The 17,129-nt window shown below is 41.2% G+C and overlaps 1 protein-coding gene across 2 annotated transcripts in view; it reads right to left on the minus strand.

Moving 5' to 3' along the window:
• The window catches only part of Etf1 (eukaryotic translation termination factor 1), a 28,716-nt gene extending 19,052 nt beyond the window's left edge, over positions 1-9,664 (minus strand). Inside the window, exons 1-2 of one of the 2 annotated variants that reach the window (XM_003477398.5) lie at positions 9,458-9,664; positions 9,193-9,296 (exon numbers count right to left, since the gene is read on the minus strand). In XM_003477398.5, the coding sequence (XP_003477446.1) occupies positions 9,193-9,278 (86 nt within the window). In that variant the 5' untranslated portion in view covers positions 9,279-9,296; positions 9,458-9,664. Of the gene's footprint in view, positions 1-9,068; positions 9,088-9,192; positions 9,297-9,457 lie in introns of those variants that run through there. The other variant, XM_063232172.1, reaches the window with a different exon arrangement.
• Between the last annotated feature and the right edge of the window lie 7,465 nt (positions 9,665-17,129).

Consider the following 17,129-nt stretch of genomic DNA (forward strand, 5'->3'; position numbering starts at 1 on the left):
ATAATCCAGCACTCTGGGAGACTTGAGGCAGAAGTATCAATAAACTCAAATCCAGCCAGGTCAACTCAGTGTCTCATGGGAACCCTGTCTCAAAATTAAAAAAAAAAAAAAAAAAAAAAAAAGAAAAGGGACTAAGAATGTATCCCAGTGTGAAGTCAAGGCAGGAGGATCATAAATTTGAGGCTAGACAGAGCAACTTAGAAAGACTGTCTCAAAATATAAAACAAGGAGGGCTGGCCATGTGGCGCAGTGTGAAAGCTCTTGCTTCAATCTCTATTAGCCAAACAAAATTTCATAAAATGCCCCCAAATAATAAACATAGGCAAAAAAAAAAAAAAAAAAACCATGCTATTCCTTAGAAAGCAATAAACTGTTCCTAGCTTTTACTTCACTAAGCTCAAACTATTATGCTGTATTTTTACCATTAACAAAACCAAAATCTCTTTTTGTAAAACAGGGTCTTGCTACATGGTTCAAGACAACCTCGAACTCATGGCAATCCTCCTAGTTTAGTCTTCCAATGCTATGTGCCATTATAGGCATGACCAGTTACACACCCAATACTTCTTATACTGTCTGATTCTCACATTAATGACATATCACCTTCACTGTTGCCCCCATCTCAGGTAGACTACGAAGTAGATGGGGCTGTTTTTATAATAAGTTGAGGGAAATACTCAACTAGGAAACAGGGTTCTACTACTATTTACAGGGGCTAGAAGCTATCTTAAGTCGGTTAGAACTGACCTTAGGATCAGATACCACTACCAGATGGAAGGAATGCAAAAATTTGAGTTTACTGAAAGAACTCAAAATATTCCAACATTTTTCAGCAGAAAGTTTTTTTGCAAAGGTCATTTTAGTGTTTTAACCTCAAATGCACAAGGACTGCTCAGTCACCTAAAATGAAAATGTACATATCTGATAAGAGTATTACTTATTCTACAATAATAGCCATGTACTCCAAGAAGTCAACAAAACTAACTTAGTGGAATATTCCATCACAGAACAGTAGAAGCTGGAAATTTTCTCACAAAACTGCCAAGCCAGTGTTAGGGACTCACTACCAGGACTTTACCTTAGAGCCTACAAATGATAAAATTCTTTTTATCTTGACCTCTATGGAAGTGCTTTTCAAACACAGGGAAAGCCATAGCCTTTCTGTTAATTATCTTTTTAACACACAAATGAGTTTCAGGAGAAACTTTAAGCAATAAGTTATCCTCCTCAATAACAATAAATTGTTTGAGCTGGACATGGTGGCTGGGATAAAGCACCATGTAATTCCAGCACTCAAGAAGCTAAGGAAAGAGGATCACAAGTGTGAAGCCAGCCTAGGCTAACAGTGAGTTCAGTCAGCATGGACAACGGATTCAGGCCTTATCTTAAAAAACAAAACAAACAAACAAACAAACAAACAACAACAAAAAACCAACCAAAACAAAACCCCAGGCATGCTGTAATCCCAGCACTCTTGAGAAGCTGAGGCAGGGGGCTTCCAAGTTCAAGCTCAGCCAGGATGATTTAATGAGATCTGGTCTCAAAATAAAAAAGGGTCCTAGATATAGCTCCGTGTGCAAGCCCTTTGGTTTGTTCCTAGTACAGGGTGAGGGAAGGGCATACAAGTTCAATATCCTGCTCTTCCTTTGGTAGACGTGCAAATAGCATGTCTGTTTTCCTTCAATCCTTACTCCTGGGTTTTAGCTCTCTCTAGAAAATTATGAAGAGATTTCCCTGGACAAGAAGAATTCGTTCGTTTGTTTTTTCTTTCTTTCTTTCATTTAGAGGAAAAAAAGCAAAACAGGAAGGGTAGAATATAGAATTTAAAAAAATAACAGTAAGAAATCACTAGCAGTTCATAAATTACATATTGTTATCATACGAGTTCTCCTTTCAGTAAAGAATTGGAAAGATGCAAAAAGCAGAGCAGTATGGTATAAGAGGATCACAGGCTTTGACATCTGGAAAGTGGTTAACAGAATCTGGCACTGTTTCTTACTTGGCTATGACATTAGGTAGCTACTTAACTTTTTTTGTACTTCAATTTCTGTCCATGAGCCCTTTCTACTTTGAGACATGGTCCCACTAAATTGTCCAGGTGGGCTCAAATTTGCAGGAGTATTGTTCCCCGCCCCCAGAGTGCTGGGATTACGGTAGGCCCAGTGGTTCCTTTTTCTGAGATCGGGCCTCACTGTGTGGTCGGTCCACGCTGGCCTAGGACTCACAGTGTATCCCAGGCTGGCTTTAAACCTGTGATCCTCTTGATTTCACTCTGATCACTTTCTTACACTAAATCCCCCCTTTATCACGAACTGTGTTATCTTGTGCTTACTAATATGAGGCTGAAAGCAGTAACAGTTTTCCTCACAGATCTGTTACGAGATGTAAAAACTGTATCCCATTCATTTACTTATCTTTGGAAAACTAGTTTCATTATTTGATTAACTCAAGTAACTTGTGAAAACACATCTCAGGCTGGGGGTGAGCTCAGCATATGGTTGGCCTGTAAGAGGCCCTGGGTTTAATCCCCAGTTTAAAAACAACAAAAACACAACTCAGTGCTAAAGCTCTAATAAACCTGCATCTTTAGTAAGGACCCACTTTGCTCTATCAAGTTAGAATGACTAGAAAGATACTAAACATACACGGTGTTCAAAACTTTTCAATAAATAACTAAAAATATCAGAAACAGTAGTGGTTTGAAGGTCAGTTTAAGTACTTTTTTTTCTTTTTAGTCTGTTTTTTAAAGACAGGGTCTTGCTATATAGTTCAGGTGGGTCTTAAACTCATGACAATCCTCCTGCCTCTAACTCCTGAGTGCTGGAGTTACAGATGTGCACCACCACGGCAGGCCAGTACATTTTTACTTCTTGCAAGCTAAAGTTTATTTATGCTGAAAGGCAGAATTGTGTTGAAACAGTCTTAAACTCTGTCACGCCAACCTTACCAACAAGGTACGCATATGTAAAATGCACTAGTTCAATATTCTGAGAGCTCACCAATAATTATCAAACCAACACAAAGCTTTTAAATTTTAGTCTAACTAGCTAGGAATGAGGGGGCTGGGAACTTAGCTCAGTGGCATAAGTGCCTGCCTTGCAAGCAGGCAGTCCTGAGTTCGATCCCTGGTACCGATAAAAAGGAAAAAGACCAAAAAAAAAAAAAAAAAAAAAAAAGAATGGGGGTCTGAGATTGTAGCTCACTGATAAACTGCTTGTCTAGTAACATGCCAGAGGCCCTGGATTCAATAGCAAGAACTACAAAACCCCCCCCACAAAAACTAACAAACAAACAAACAAACAAACAAAAAAAAAAAAAAAAAAAGGAAGAAAGAAAGATGGAAAAGAAAATGCAAAGTAAGCTGAGATAGTGGCATAGCTCGTGAGTGTATTTTTAACATCCCCTGGGTTCAGTCCTCATAGTTCCCCAAAATTTGAAACTTAGAACTACTTATAGCTCTAATCTAGTATCTCTGATATTAACCTGTATCGGAAATGTGCTAACTTTCGCCTGAGTACTTATATAATCTCATCCTTTTTTAGGGCATCAGTTTGTTACTTTGTTCAAAACCTGATCATTTGTGTATATTAAACTCTCTTTTATCATGAACTATGCTCTTCTATATGCTTTCATGGGTATCATTTTCCACATAACCAGGTATGTGGGGAAAAACTTACGTTGGGTCACAGACATGGCAGGAAGGAGCTGAAGGTGTAACTCAGTAGTATAGTATTTCCTAGCATAAAGAAGATCCTGGGTTTCATCCCCAGCATCACATAAACAGATATGGCAGGAAAAGAATATTTTGCTTTGATCAAGATTATTTTTCTAAAGATCTCAGAAAATCAAATGAAAATGTGAAAAAAGAAATGCAGTCTTAATTAACTACATAGCAAAAGTCAGTTGTGAGGCACCTGAGAAATATAAAGTGCTCTGAGCCTGGCCGGAAAGACTGAGAGAAGGGCAGGCAGGAGGAAAAAGTCTAAAGTGTGCGTAAGATAAAGCTGCCATCAAAGCAGCCTCATGGTGTTCTGAGAATCATTCCCCCCTGAGAAAAATCTCATATTCTTGTAATTTCTAACTTACTGGAAAAGAATATCAAACTTTCTGAATCCCTTTTGCCCCTCACTAAGATGGCAGGCTGCTGAAGAATGCAGGGACACCTACAGAATGTATCCTAGGAGAAGGTTCTATTCTGAGAACAACAGAAAATAGGTTGGATTCAGGAAATTTCTGCTGTCCATGTTTTCAGTTGGGAAGACCCAACAGTGTGAAGGCAAACTTCCCCTTTCTAAATGGATCTAAGACCAGTTAGTCCTGCTGTAAAGTTGGTAATTTTAAGCCTCTATCAGACATCATTCCAGCAGAGGGACTATGTTCTGTGAGCATATCCTCAATTCCAAGTTCAAACAAAAAACCAGCCCCTGTTAAAAGGGTCAAACTGGTCTATGTGGGGAGGGCAGACAGGACAAACCTACAACCTTAAATGGTATTCTAATTAGGTACTCTTGCTTACCTAAGAGTGTGTCCAAAGAAAGCCTTACTTCCCTGGAAGGGTAAGTGTATCTGCTATTACAATGAGAAGTCTGTCAAGACTTGAAATTCAAAGACAGTGATTGTTCCTTAGGTCTACAGTGCACGGAACACAGTGCCAGACTACGACAGCTCTTTGGAACAGTTCTGAGTTGACACAGGCAGCCAACGACACTTGAAGGAAACTGAGACACTAACATATCCTGGTTCAGGTCTACTGCAATTTATATATTCGGACTCCTTAATGATATAATCCTCTATCAGATATTTCTGAAGAATCAATGTTGTGATATACAATGGATAAGAACTAACCTCTGTGGGAACACTATGGGGCAAATTCAATGCTAGATATTTAAACTCAACATTATATTGACTTGACCAAACCAAGATTATGGTCTATAGTTGTATGAGTAGAACTAAAGTTTGGAGAGAAAACTTGCCACAGTTCAAGCAGTTACTAAAAGACCACTAAGACCCTTTGTAGTTGTGTGGTCTAAACTCATCTTTCTCATATAACTTAAAATATTCTAATTTTTGACTTTTCTCTCAAAAGGTATTATACCTGTCTCACCACCAGAAATAGAAAGAGGGATCCAGAACAGAGGACAAAAAAAGCCATCTTTATTTTTATTGACAGGGTTTCCCTCTGTAGTTTAGACTGGCCTTGAACTTGACGGGATCCTCATGTCTCAGCTTTCCAAGTACTGAGATTAGAGACATGTACCACCATGCCTTGTTATAAACAACAACAACAACGCTATCTTTAAAAGCTTGAATCTTAAATGGCTGTATTTTTTTTTGGTGGTGATGGGGATATAACTCAGGGTGCTGTACTACATGCAATACTCTATGCTGTGCTAGACTTAGACTCCCCAACCTATCACTTTTGGTATACTTTAGTTTCAATGTCCTTCAAAAACATTGAGAAATAAGGCTGGAGATGCAGCTCTGCAGTACAGCATTTTGCAAGGCTCTGGCTTCAATCACCAATATAAGAGGACATTTTTGAAAAATAAAATAAAAACAAAATACTTGAAAGTCAGGGTGCTGAGAACATGTCTTTTATGATCAATTAGGGGATGATCAATCAGTAGTGTTGGTACTCCAAAGTACTAAACATACTTTATCCAAACTTTAAACTTGATATATACAAGGTTCCTAGTGAAGTGAAAAAATATCCTAACACCTTGTACACACAACCCAATTTAATACTTTCTCCATTGTCACATTCACCACTGTCCTTGGCTAGAACAGTAAGTTATCTTACTGTCTGAAAGTTATCACACTTCTAAAACTATTTCTGGGGATATTTCTTGCCTATTCAGAACATCTGAAAAAAAAATCTTAATCTATCTTTCTGGTAACTTATGTTCACCTGCTGAAATTCATATGAAGAATTATATGGAACCAACTATGATTCAACCCACATGGCCCTACTTCCAAGTTTGGCTATGTACTCATTTGTTCTCATGAACCAACCATGGAGAACATACCAGGAGTAATCATAAAGAGAGAGGAACTACCATGCAGTTGGAGGCTTATGATAGCAGAAGAATTGGCTGGTTATTTGATTAGTATTCACAGATGAACACTGTATCCCGATTATGTGACATCAAAATAGGTATGTTCCACTCAACTTAAAAATCAGAAGACTGAAGATTAAGTATGATGCTGGATACAAAATAGAATGCAAGCAGATTCCCCATTTTAGTAATCTGGCCTTTATAAATGCTCTTCTACAGACATAACAGTCTGTTATAGTTCAGATTACATTTTGGGTAAATCTAGTCTTGCATATTTTAGAAAACAGAAAATATACCCAGCAAAGCACATTAGATCAAGCCCTGGACTCTGCTCCACTTATACTCTGTGACATTATGAACAGTAAGTTATCTAACCTCTCAGCCTCAGTTGCCTTGTTTACTGAATGGTGGCAATATTTATTGCTATGAAGATTAAATTGCACAGAACAGTCTACAACATACTAAACACTCAATAAATTATCTAGATATCTCTGTTTAAATGTATTTTATCAGTGAATATTTTATTGGTGGTTCTTTTTAAACTACATAAAATCTGGATCATATCAAAAGATAATCATATGTTGATCATCTAAATTTCAGATTTACACTTACTGTAGCACAGTTTTAAAAAGTAGTGTTCAAAACACAACAAACCAAACCTTTGATTCTCATGTCCAGAATTCTACACTGCTGGAGCAACTTTATTAAAAAAAAAAAAAAAAAAAAAAAAAGATAAATTGCTAATCCATCACTGTTTCATTATCATGTGCTAATGGTAACATTTAACATAGCCCTAGTTTTCTCCCCTGTTCAAATACTAGCACATTTTGCCAATATGATTTCATTAAAGCTCATTACAATTATCTTAAAAAAATACAATCAAAAAAAGAAGAAAGAACAATTTTGCTATTTCCCAAAAGAAACTGGTATATACTAGGAAACTTGAGCCACACATAATAAACTTTGTAATCCCTCACCAGTACCAGAGATGGCCAAGATTTTAAATTTTCATGGAATTAAGATTCAACCAAATTTTGATTAAAAGCAAATAGGACATGATTATTAACCACACTGTTTGCTTAACAGTCCCTAGCTATTTTAGACAGTTTAATCCTTCTAAAACGTCCAAATTCTATTACCTGGAAGACAAGTTGTGCCTAAGAACTTTTTCAAGTAGGCTTCAGACTTCACTGAACTTTGTTAACAAGAGGTAAAGTCTTCAAAAACTTCAAAAAGAGGGACTGATATAGCTAGAAACAAACTAGATTGAAGTTCCCTCGTTGAGTAGCAGCAAGGAATGCTGTTACTTGCTGTTACTTATCAAGCACTGTTATTGATTTTACCTCAGACAACAAATTAGTCATATCCATCTTTTAGTCTGCATCAAAGAATACATGAAAAATTCTAATGTGTGAACCTGCCTTGAAATGAAAAGAAGGAATCCACAGACCACTTCTAACTTTAAACAACAAGAAACAATTTGTAAAAAATGTACAACCAAATCTTCAAGCAACACAACAGAATATCCTAGCAAAACAAAAGTATTTGGCAAATTCTTGGTATTGCATCATAATCGTTTATGAACTACATATATGTATATATACATACACACACACACATACATAAAACCCTATATTTTCACGTTTGAGAATAGTTTTTCATTCTATTACATGGTACAAATTCCTGTAAGATTAACAAGTGTGAAAATTCTATTAAATTCAAAGGAAAAAAATCTAAGGAATAAAAAGCTGCTTTTAATTCATATTAAGATTTTTCAGTACTCCAAAGGATAAGCAAAACCCTAAAACACTGAGTAGAGTCAAATTTTCAGAAGACTGACTCCAAACAGAACCGTTAATTTACTAAGAACAAAAGCTATGGCAAAACACCCAGCTAACACTGGGCTTTCAACAATCAAGCACAACTCTTCAAAAAGAAATAGTAACAAGGAACTTGGAGGAGTGGTCCTCATCAAAGACAAGGCCGGGCTCAAAACCTCAATGTTTAATTCTTGTGCTGAAATCAACTTTCCACAAGGACTCAGGCAAGCTGCTTTGCTATTCTAAGAATGTACAGACACACAAATATGTAATGTTCTATTTTGGTGGGACCACTTCCGGTAAGTAAAGTCTCAATGATTGAGACAGTAATAAACTGAGGAAACAGGAGTAACTCTGGCACACCTTCCTCGAGTGAGCAATGCTGAAAGAAAAAAAAAAAAGTACACGCAGCTAGCTACTTCAGCTACTTTTAATCTAGTTTACTCTTCCCAGAATGGACACACCTACAGTTTTTTATCAAAACTTACAAGAGATGACACAAACCTCACTTAATTCAGCTCTGAATTTCAACAAGCACCTCTAGAGCTACATTCCACACAAGGCCAAGAACTCCATTATTACAGCTTCCACTAAGCAGCCCCACTGCCTGATTTCTCGCGGATATACACGTACAGGTTTGTCAAACAAAGTAAGTCCCCCCACCCCCATCCCGCACACGTTGGCATTTTCAGTTTATAGGCGGGTCCTGGAACTGCTAAAACCAGGAAGCTCCTGGGTAATTAGAGGACTTTAGGGGAAGTCGTCTAGGGAGAGGGGGAAGATCCAGAGAAATCAAAGGGAGCCAGAAAGAGGACGTCCCCAGCCACCTCCCCTGCACACCCCATCCAAACTTCACCCACTCGGACTTCAGAAGTCCGGGAGGGGGAGGCCATTTTAATGAGGCCTGGCTGAGAAATGTGAAAGGAATGGAAGAGAGGAAATCAGGGAAGGGCGTTCGGAAAGGAAGATCGAGTACCGTACCTTCCCCCGACAGCACCGGACTCGGGTGGCAGCACCCTAAGCCTAAAGAGTGAGGAGCTTGGAGAGTTACAGAAGTAGAGGGGGCTCATCACGAGAAGGAAAAGTAGAATGGCCTGAGCCCCGGGAGCGCGGGCCCCTTACCCCCAAGCGGGGGAAGGACCCCTTCTCCGGCCAACCGCGCCGACCCTCGCACCAAGTAAGGGGCCACTACCCAGACGTCCAGAAGGCGGGAGTTGGCTAGTGCCTGGTTCTCATCCGGCCATGCGGCGCGGGGGCGGCCATCCTGAGGGGTCCCGGATCCAAGAGGGCACGGGGGAGCCAGACGCGGCGCTCACCCGCGGGCCGCCTCCAAGCTCTTAATGAGCTTCTTGATCTTCCAGATCTCCACGTTCCTGTCGGCAGCACTAGGGTCGTCCGCCATCTTCTCGCCTCCTCCTCCCTAGAGCGGCCCGGCGGGGCCGGGAGACACCAAGACCACAGAGTTAGCGCCGCCGCTGGGGCAGAGCGGCCCCCTTTCCTCATCACCCCCAAGAGGTCCTCTTCTCCCTGCCCCGTGGAGCCCGCCGCGTCGGCCGCTGGTCTTTTCCTTCCCTACCTTACCTAAGGGCCCAGTCCTGGGCTACAGCGGCTGCTCCTCCCCGGCGGCGGCTCCGCGGCGGCGGCGGCTCTGACGTAGGACACCGGCTCCTTCTCTCCAGGCAGCTGCATGTGTTGCAATCCGCTCACATGGGGCCTGTGATATCACTTCCTCCGCCAGGGGCGGAGTGGAAGGCAGTAGGCGGAAGGGAGGGGGGCCAGTGCGTATGAAGAGTACCTCTGCGCGCGCCGCGACTTTCCATTGGCTCGCTGGGCCACGGCCTACAATGAGCCCGATGATTGGCTGCAACTCGGCCGCGCCGCCGTGTGAGGTAGGCGCGGGAGGCGGGAGGTACTGCTTTTCTTCCGGCCCGGCAGGCGGTGAGAAGGAAGCGGGCGGAAGTTAGTGGCTCTCGCGAGGATTTATTCAGATCCCCCGCCGTGCTGGGATGGGGGTGCTTCTTAAAGGGCGAGGTACGAGGATCGTTGTTTTTAGCTTTGCTTGTCTAGGAACCGAGTGGGGCTCTGAAGCTCTCTGACGCAGAGCTTGAGCCCTGACGCACGCTTTGAGTGGTGCTGAGAATCCTTAAAGAAGCGCCGATCCACTTCATGGCTGACCTAGCTCCAAGGCCGGTGTGCGTCACACTTGCGGACTGGTGTTTAGAATTCGCGGCAGTGGGTCCAGAGTAGGAGCCTCCCCGAGGTTGGTCCAGGAGAATCCCCGGGGTAGGCTAAGGAGGCATGTTCCTAGTCACTTTAGTATGAGTTTGTCATTTTGTGAGGTTGAAGAAAGAAGGCGCTGGCTGAGGTTGGAGACCTGTGATATCTAACCCCGTTGTAGTTAGGTCTGAGCTGATGAGAGTACCGGGAAGAGTGGTGAAGCAAATCAGGCGGTTGTATGTTAGGACTTGTTCTATTGAGTTAAGGTTTTTAGTTGGCTGTTTAGTGTCCCTTCAGTTCAGTTAGGTTCATTCAAATACTTGAGCACGTACCATGTCCTTGTCCTTAATTTCCTAAGGATACAGTGCTAATAGTGCCCTCCCCAATGGAACTTGCAGTCAAATTTGGTTTGTAACCGTTTTGCTATTTTTTTTATGCTTTTTTATAATAATTACCCAAATACTTAAGTACTGCAGGGTGCTCAGTGTGTGATTTGGGATCGAGCTGTAAAACGTGGCCTAAAGAATAAGGAGTTTGTTAGGAGGGAACATAACACGTTTGAATAATTATAAAAGTAACAACTGTGAGTCCGAGTAACAGGTGTTAGGAAGACGCCACAGGGAGTCCAGGCCTGTTTTTAGTCGCGTAAGTATCTTATGTAAGATTGTAACTTAGAAGAGGGTGGTGACAATGCAGGTGGAGGTGAATGGCAGATAATACAGTGTGTGTAAGGATTAACATGGATAGCACTGGATGATGGGTTGGATGTAGAAGCAAAATTGGACCCCAGACTACTGAAATACTGACATTTACTGAGATAGGAAATGTGAGGACCAGGTTTTGGGAGATGATTGGGGATTTTATCTTTATCTTGGCTTTCTTAAGCTTGAGAAACGTAGGGCTCGGGGTATATAGCTTAGTGGTAGAGGGCTTGTCTAGCATGTGTGAAACCCAGGATCCCATCCCCAGCAGCACAAAACAACAATAAACAACTTGGTAAATTTGAGATTGCTTAGAAGACATGCAAATAGTGATGCCACTCATGCATTTGTTTGGGCTTTGAGTAATTTTTGCATATTTCTTCAGCTTCATCTACATTTTGGAGATGGGGGTGTCACCCTCATTTCATACATGGGGAAACCAAAGCAAAGAAAGGTGAAAAGGTCTTGCTTAATCACACAGTTTTTGGCTTCCTAACTCCATGTTCAGTATCCAGTGCGTTATATATAGCAAGTAGTGACCCTGGGACCTATATCTCTATAGATTGGAGAATCAGTCACACTTAATATGGGTCAAGTCTTCTCCAGGAAATAATCTGAAGGATGAATCTCATTAGGTTCCATTGTATTTTGTAATTTTTTTGTATGTTCACTTGTGTATATAATACTGTACTCCTGGTTTGTGGTTGTCATTCACTGTGCCTAGTGTTCTGATCTTCTTAAAATACTCATAAACAGTTTGCTGGCTCACTAGGAGTCTGCTGTATCCCACGCTTTTCTATATGTCATTCTTCTTGTTCCCCTTTCTATATTAGGTTGTCTTCTACCTTCCCTGCTCATTGTTATGTTCATGCTTTATAGTATTGCTTCAGGTCTATGCATTAAAGATTTTCCAGGCTTTTTAGGCCACTTTTTGGCTTGCATTTTTCTCTTGCTGAAGTAAGGTTGGTCAGGTAAGATTGCTGTTTTTCAGCTTCTGAGTTCTTAAAACTTGTTTCTTAGAATATGGTAGACCCAATAGAGCCTCGAAAGCTCTTATGCCTCCTTCCTGCAAATTCATCATCTCTGCATTTAGAATTGGAAGTCAGTTCCATATAGGCAAAGGCTCTGATAGATTTCTAGCAGAAGAGATTTGGGAGGAATGGAGCAAAGATTCTAGTCTCTTCTGGTATGCAAAGACTTATTCCCTCAGTACTAGGGATTGAATCCAAGCCCTTTGCATTGAGCTACATGCCCACACATTTTTATTTCCCAGATAAGGTCTCATTAAATCGCTTAAGTTTCCCAGGCTGATCTTAAGATCTTCCCATCTTAGCCTCCTGAGTGGTGGGATTACAGGAATGTGTCGTCACACCTGACATACTCAGTGAGGTGATTTTCTTCACACTGTCACCTTTTGTGAAAGCAGGTGATACAGATTTTTCAAACTGCTGTATGGTGAGAATAGAAATCTATTTATTGAGTGTCTGAAAAATGAAGAAATTGTTTTTGATGATCTCAGAACTTCACTGCATTCATGTTGGTAATAAAGTTTAGTGTTGGGATATAGGTGACATTTCCAGCTAGTGAATCAGGTGGGAAGGTGATGCAAGCAATCTATCACTGAGCTTTCTGGGCCCTTTAAAAAAAAATTTTTTTTTTTAAATTTTGGAATAGAATCTTGCAAAATTGCTCAGGCTGGCCTTGAGCTTGCAGTGTTCCTGCCTTGGCCTACAAGAGTTGCTGGGATTTTAGGTTTGTGCCAGATCTTGTGAAAATAATGGGTGTTTATATACCCTGTGGTTTAATGTAACATATGTTTGGCTGTAAACCCTTGGAATTTCCTGATAGCAGTGTCTTTTGTTATTCATGAATCTCTTCTGAGTGCTCCAGAATTGGGCATTTATTTAGGATGGTGGCCTGCAGAAAACTTCAGGAGAGGCCTGATTACTGGAAAGACCAAGTAGAGGATTAGAACTTGCAGCTCACCTGCTGGTCTCTGGGCAAAGGGATGTAGTTTCAGAGATTAAGCTATATAACAACAAACTATATAGCAACTCTTGAACTAGAAGATTTGGTGAGCTTCTAGGTTGGTTGAATGCATCCATGTGCTAATAAGTTGGAGTACCGCAACTGTAGGAACTGAACTTCAGCCCATGGGCATCTTCTGAACCTTGTTTTATGTACCTTTTCATGTGTATCTTTTACAGTATCCTTTATAATGAATGGTTAGATGTGTTTCCCTAAATTTTGTGGGCCACCCTAACATATTATCAAACTCAAAAGACAGGAGTTACAGGATTCCTGATTTATAACCAGGCAGTCAGAAGCACAGCTTAATACCTGAAACATTTTTTTAAACAAGGTCTTGCTCCGTAGTTCAGGCTGGTCCTAAATTCACTAGATAGCCCAGATTGGCCTCAAACACATAGTAAACCTCTTGCTTCAGCCTCAAGTGCTTGCAATTTTAATTTTCTGATTGGCATCTGAACTAAGGGGAAGTCTGGCTGTGATGCTGACTCATTGTAGTGTTAGAATTGAAAATGCCTGATAAGCATAACCCTAAAATTTTGAGAGGGTTGTTTCCAGAAGTATGGACAAAGCACTCACCCGAGGGCTTGCTATCAATCATGCCCCTTGGGTAATCAAGTCCTGTCCCCAGGAAACCTCTACTCGCACCAAACAGTACACCTCTCCTTCCTGGAGAGCCAGTTCAAGATCTCTGAGCTGCCACTGCTGCCACCATTGCCCTCCATATATGTTGCCTGAGTCTTCTGCCACTCACAGACTCTCCACGTACCTGCCTAAAAAAATGCCGTCTTTTGCCTTTGGCTCCTGTCAGCCAGCCCCTCTTGGAAACTGACCTGGACTCAACCTCTCAGGGATTCAAAAACTTGTTACTTCTTTAAAAAGCATTGTGATTAATGACACTTTCAACCTGCCTGCTAAAAAGGCACAAAAGCTCTGCTACAGTATCTGGCAGAAACTGGATACAAAAAAAACTGCAAACTTCTTAGACCTGTTGGCTTCTATAAAATGTAGATCCTTGAGTTCACAAAAACAATAATACTTAGACTGTGAACCTTTGGAAGTGCCCCCTGCCAGATGCTAAGTACACCCTGTTTACGGATGGAAGTAGTGCTGTTAGGAATATATGCTATGATCACCTTAGACAAAGCTATTTTGGCCAAAACACTCCAGTGATGATCTGCACAGTAAATTGCTTTCTTTTGCTGTTTGAAAACCTGCTACCAATGACACAAAATAATCCAGTCCAAAGGCCTAAGCTCCAACCTGGGATCCAATTGACCGAAACAGCAATTCAAACCACCAGACCTGCCCCTACCATGTATTCTGCAAGCTCAGTCTGCTATGCTGGCACCTGTACTCCTGTAGCCAGCTCAGGCATCAGTGTTAGTGTCATAGGCCCTGACCTCCCATTCCCTACCCATACTGAAAAAACAATTAGAGTTTGTAGGGTCCTGCTGTGAAAAGATCATCTCTAGATATGACCTGCCCTTGATCACTGGCAGTGACAACAGGCCTGCATCTGTAGCAGAGGTAACTCAAAAACTAAAAAATAAAACTACATATAGCTTGTGACCCACCAGCTATATCTGTAGACATTGCTGCACACACTTATAATCCAGGTACATACTAACTACCTCTATAAGTTTCAGAAATCCAGAGGGTGCATGCTGACCAGTGATGACATAGCTGAAGCTTTAAGACATCATTCACAGGATTGCTCTATACCTATTCCCTTGATTTTTGTGTCTTTTCAGGCTGCTTAGCCCACTCTTTGCTTCTCTGTCCCCCGCTAGCTGTGTTTTTTGCCTTAAATTCTACAGTTGCCCCAAGAGAACAGAACAATCAAACACTTGACCAAGATTTGATATGTCCAAGGATTCAATAGAGTTACTGGATCAGCATAACTCCCTCACTGCCTTGCCAGAGTAATGTTACAGACAGACCTAAATTATAGTCACACCTTGTCTCAGAAGATCACATGTAACATGCCCAGCAGCAATTTTCCAGGGAAATCGGTGGGGAGGATGTAGCAGAAATCCACCCCCTCCCCCTGCCAGTATACTTGTTAGTTGCCCAGGTCATAGTTCCTATGCCAGATCCAGTTGCTCCTGTCTCTTAGAAACAGCTGGTCCAAAAAAAAAAAAAAAAAAAAAAAAAAAGAGCTGGTCCACTATGATGCACATCGTATAAACCAATCCCCAATTGACAAGCCATTCTTATATAAACCCTAGACCACCTGAGATCAGGGCCTGATATTTTGCGAATGATCCCAATCAGTGCCCATTGATGTAAACCTGCCTCCAAGTCCTGGGTGTCATTTCGGTGTTACTGCTTCCTGTTGCAATAGTGTATGTTATAAGGAAATAACCAGCTGATTCAACGGACCTGATCCACACCAAATGATTTGTGTCCCTAAAGTGTCAATGCCAAAAAAAGACAAAAGTACAATAACAACAGCAATAACAAATAAAAGACAAAGGTGCAGCCAGGAAAGGTGGTACGAGTCTGGAACTCCAAACTCTTAGGAGGCTGAGGCAGGAGGATCACAAGTTGAGACCCAGCCTGGGGAGCTTAGCAACGACTCTGCCTCAAAACAAAAATTTAGTAGAGCCACACCCAAGACCCCTTCTGTCTCTTCTACCCCCCACTCCTTAAATATTTTCTGGTTAAAAAAAAAAAAAAGTTAAAATGGCTGGAGCTAGAGCTCAGTGTGAAGACCTGAGTTTAATTCCCATACTATACTGTTGATACCCAAACTACCCTAAGTTACCTTGATCCCAGATGGACAGTAAACTACTTGGGGGGGGGCAGATAATAAACTACTAGATATTGAGACAATTAGTGACAGTTGCATATGGACTTTTTTTTTTTTTTTTTTCCATTTTCCTGGTACCGGGGATCGAACTCATGACTGCCCGCTTGCAAGGCAGGCCCTTATGCCGCTGAGCTAAATCCCCAGCCCCTGCATATGGACTTTACATTAAAGGTGGTATTAGTGTTAAATCCCTGAGTTGGTATTTGTGAGATGTTCTAAGCATGTGAGAAGCTGCCAGATTGTTTAGGGTGAAGTGTTATGTTGATCAGAAGAGTGTACATACTTGAGAATGAACAACATAGTAAAATGTTAATATGGTGCATCTATCAATCTGTGTGTGTGCACTGGGTTCATAGCTTCTCTAAGAGGTTTGAAAAATCAGTAAACTGAGGACAAACTCACTTAGATAACATGAATCTTTTCACGATCTTACAGAAATATGCTATAGAAATGACTACCTTGGGGCTGGGGATTTAGCTCAGCGGCATAAGCGCCTGCCTTGTAAGCAGGCAGTCAAAAAAAAAAAAAAAAAAAAAAAGAAATGACTACCTTGCCTACCTATGAATTGAGTCAGTTCTGTAATGTTATATGTGCCCCCAAAAGTGTGTTGGAAACAATCCTAATGCAAATCTTGGGAGGTGATGTTAATGAAGTGTTAAATCCAATCTGTCATGACTGGACTCATGGGTTATAAAAAGGCTTGAGGTCTCAAGTTCATGATCTTACTTTCTTGCTGTTTTTTTTTTTTCTGAGATGGATTCTTTTAGTTTAGGCTGGCCTTGAACTTGAGGCAATCCTGCTTCAGCCTCCTGAGTGCTGATTACAGGCTTGCGCCATCTTACCCGGCTCTTGCCCACCTTTTGTCCTTCTGCCTGGGATACAAGGCCCTTGCTAGATGTCAGCCATTCTTAGCCTCCTCAATTGTGAGCCAATAAATTTTCCTTTTTATCGGTACCGGGGATCGAACTCACGACTGCCTGCTTGCAAGGCAGGCGCTTATGCCGCTGAGCTAAATCTCCAGCCCCGAGCCAATAAATTTTAAAAATGTATCAAATCAAGTATCTGGGGTTAGAGCAGCACAAAATGGGCCAAGATAGGATTCCTATTTATTTTAGTCACTCCAATTCTGTTTGCTGTCCAGGAAAACCTTGAGCTATTTTTTGAATTCATTTCTTTGTGGATTCCTCTTCTGGGAACTTTTGCTGAGTACAGTGAGTGCTGAGTCCTAAGTACTCCTGAGGTTGAGGCAGGAAGATCACTTATACCCTAATTTTGAGAATAAGGTAGACAACACAGGGAATTCCCCTCCTCCCATCAAAATTTCAAAAAAATCCACCTTTAATCAGTTAACTTTGCTAGATCTGATATAGACTGTCCCCCTACCACATACTATGGCAGATGAGGGTATGATTTATATATCAACTTAAAACAGGAGCTTGAATCTCTGTAATGGAGAGAGCAAGTGATCCAGATATTTATACAGTGGGAACAA

Source organism: Cavia porcellus, unplaced genomic scaffold (genome assembly GCF_034190915.1).
Source record: "Cavia porcellus strain 051 isolate PalLab524CR breed Dunkin Hartley unplaced genomic scaffold, mCavPor4.1 scaffold_21, whole genome shotgun sequence".
Classification (NCBI taxonomy): domain Eukaryota; kingdom Metazoa; phylum Chordata; class Mammalia; order Rodentia; family Caviidae; genus Cavia; species Cavia porcellus.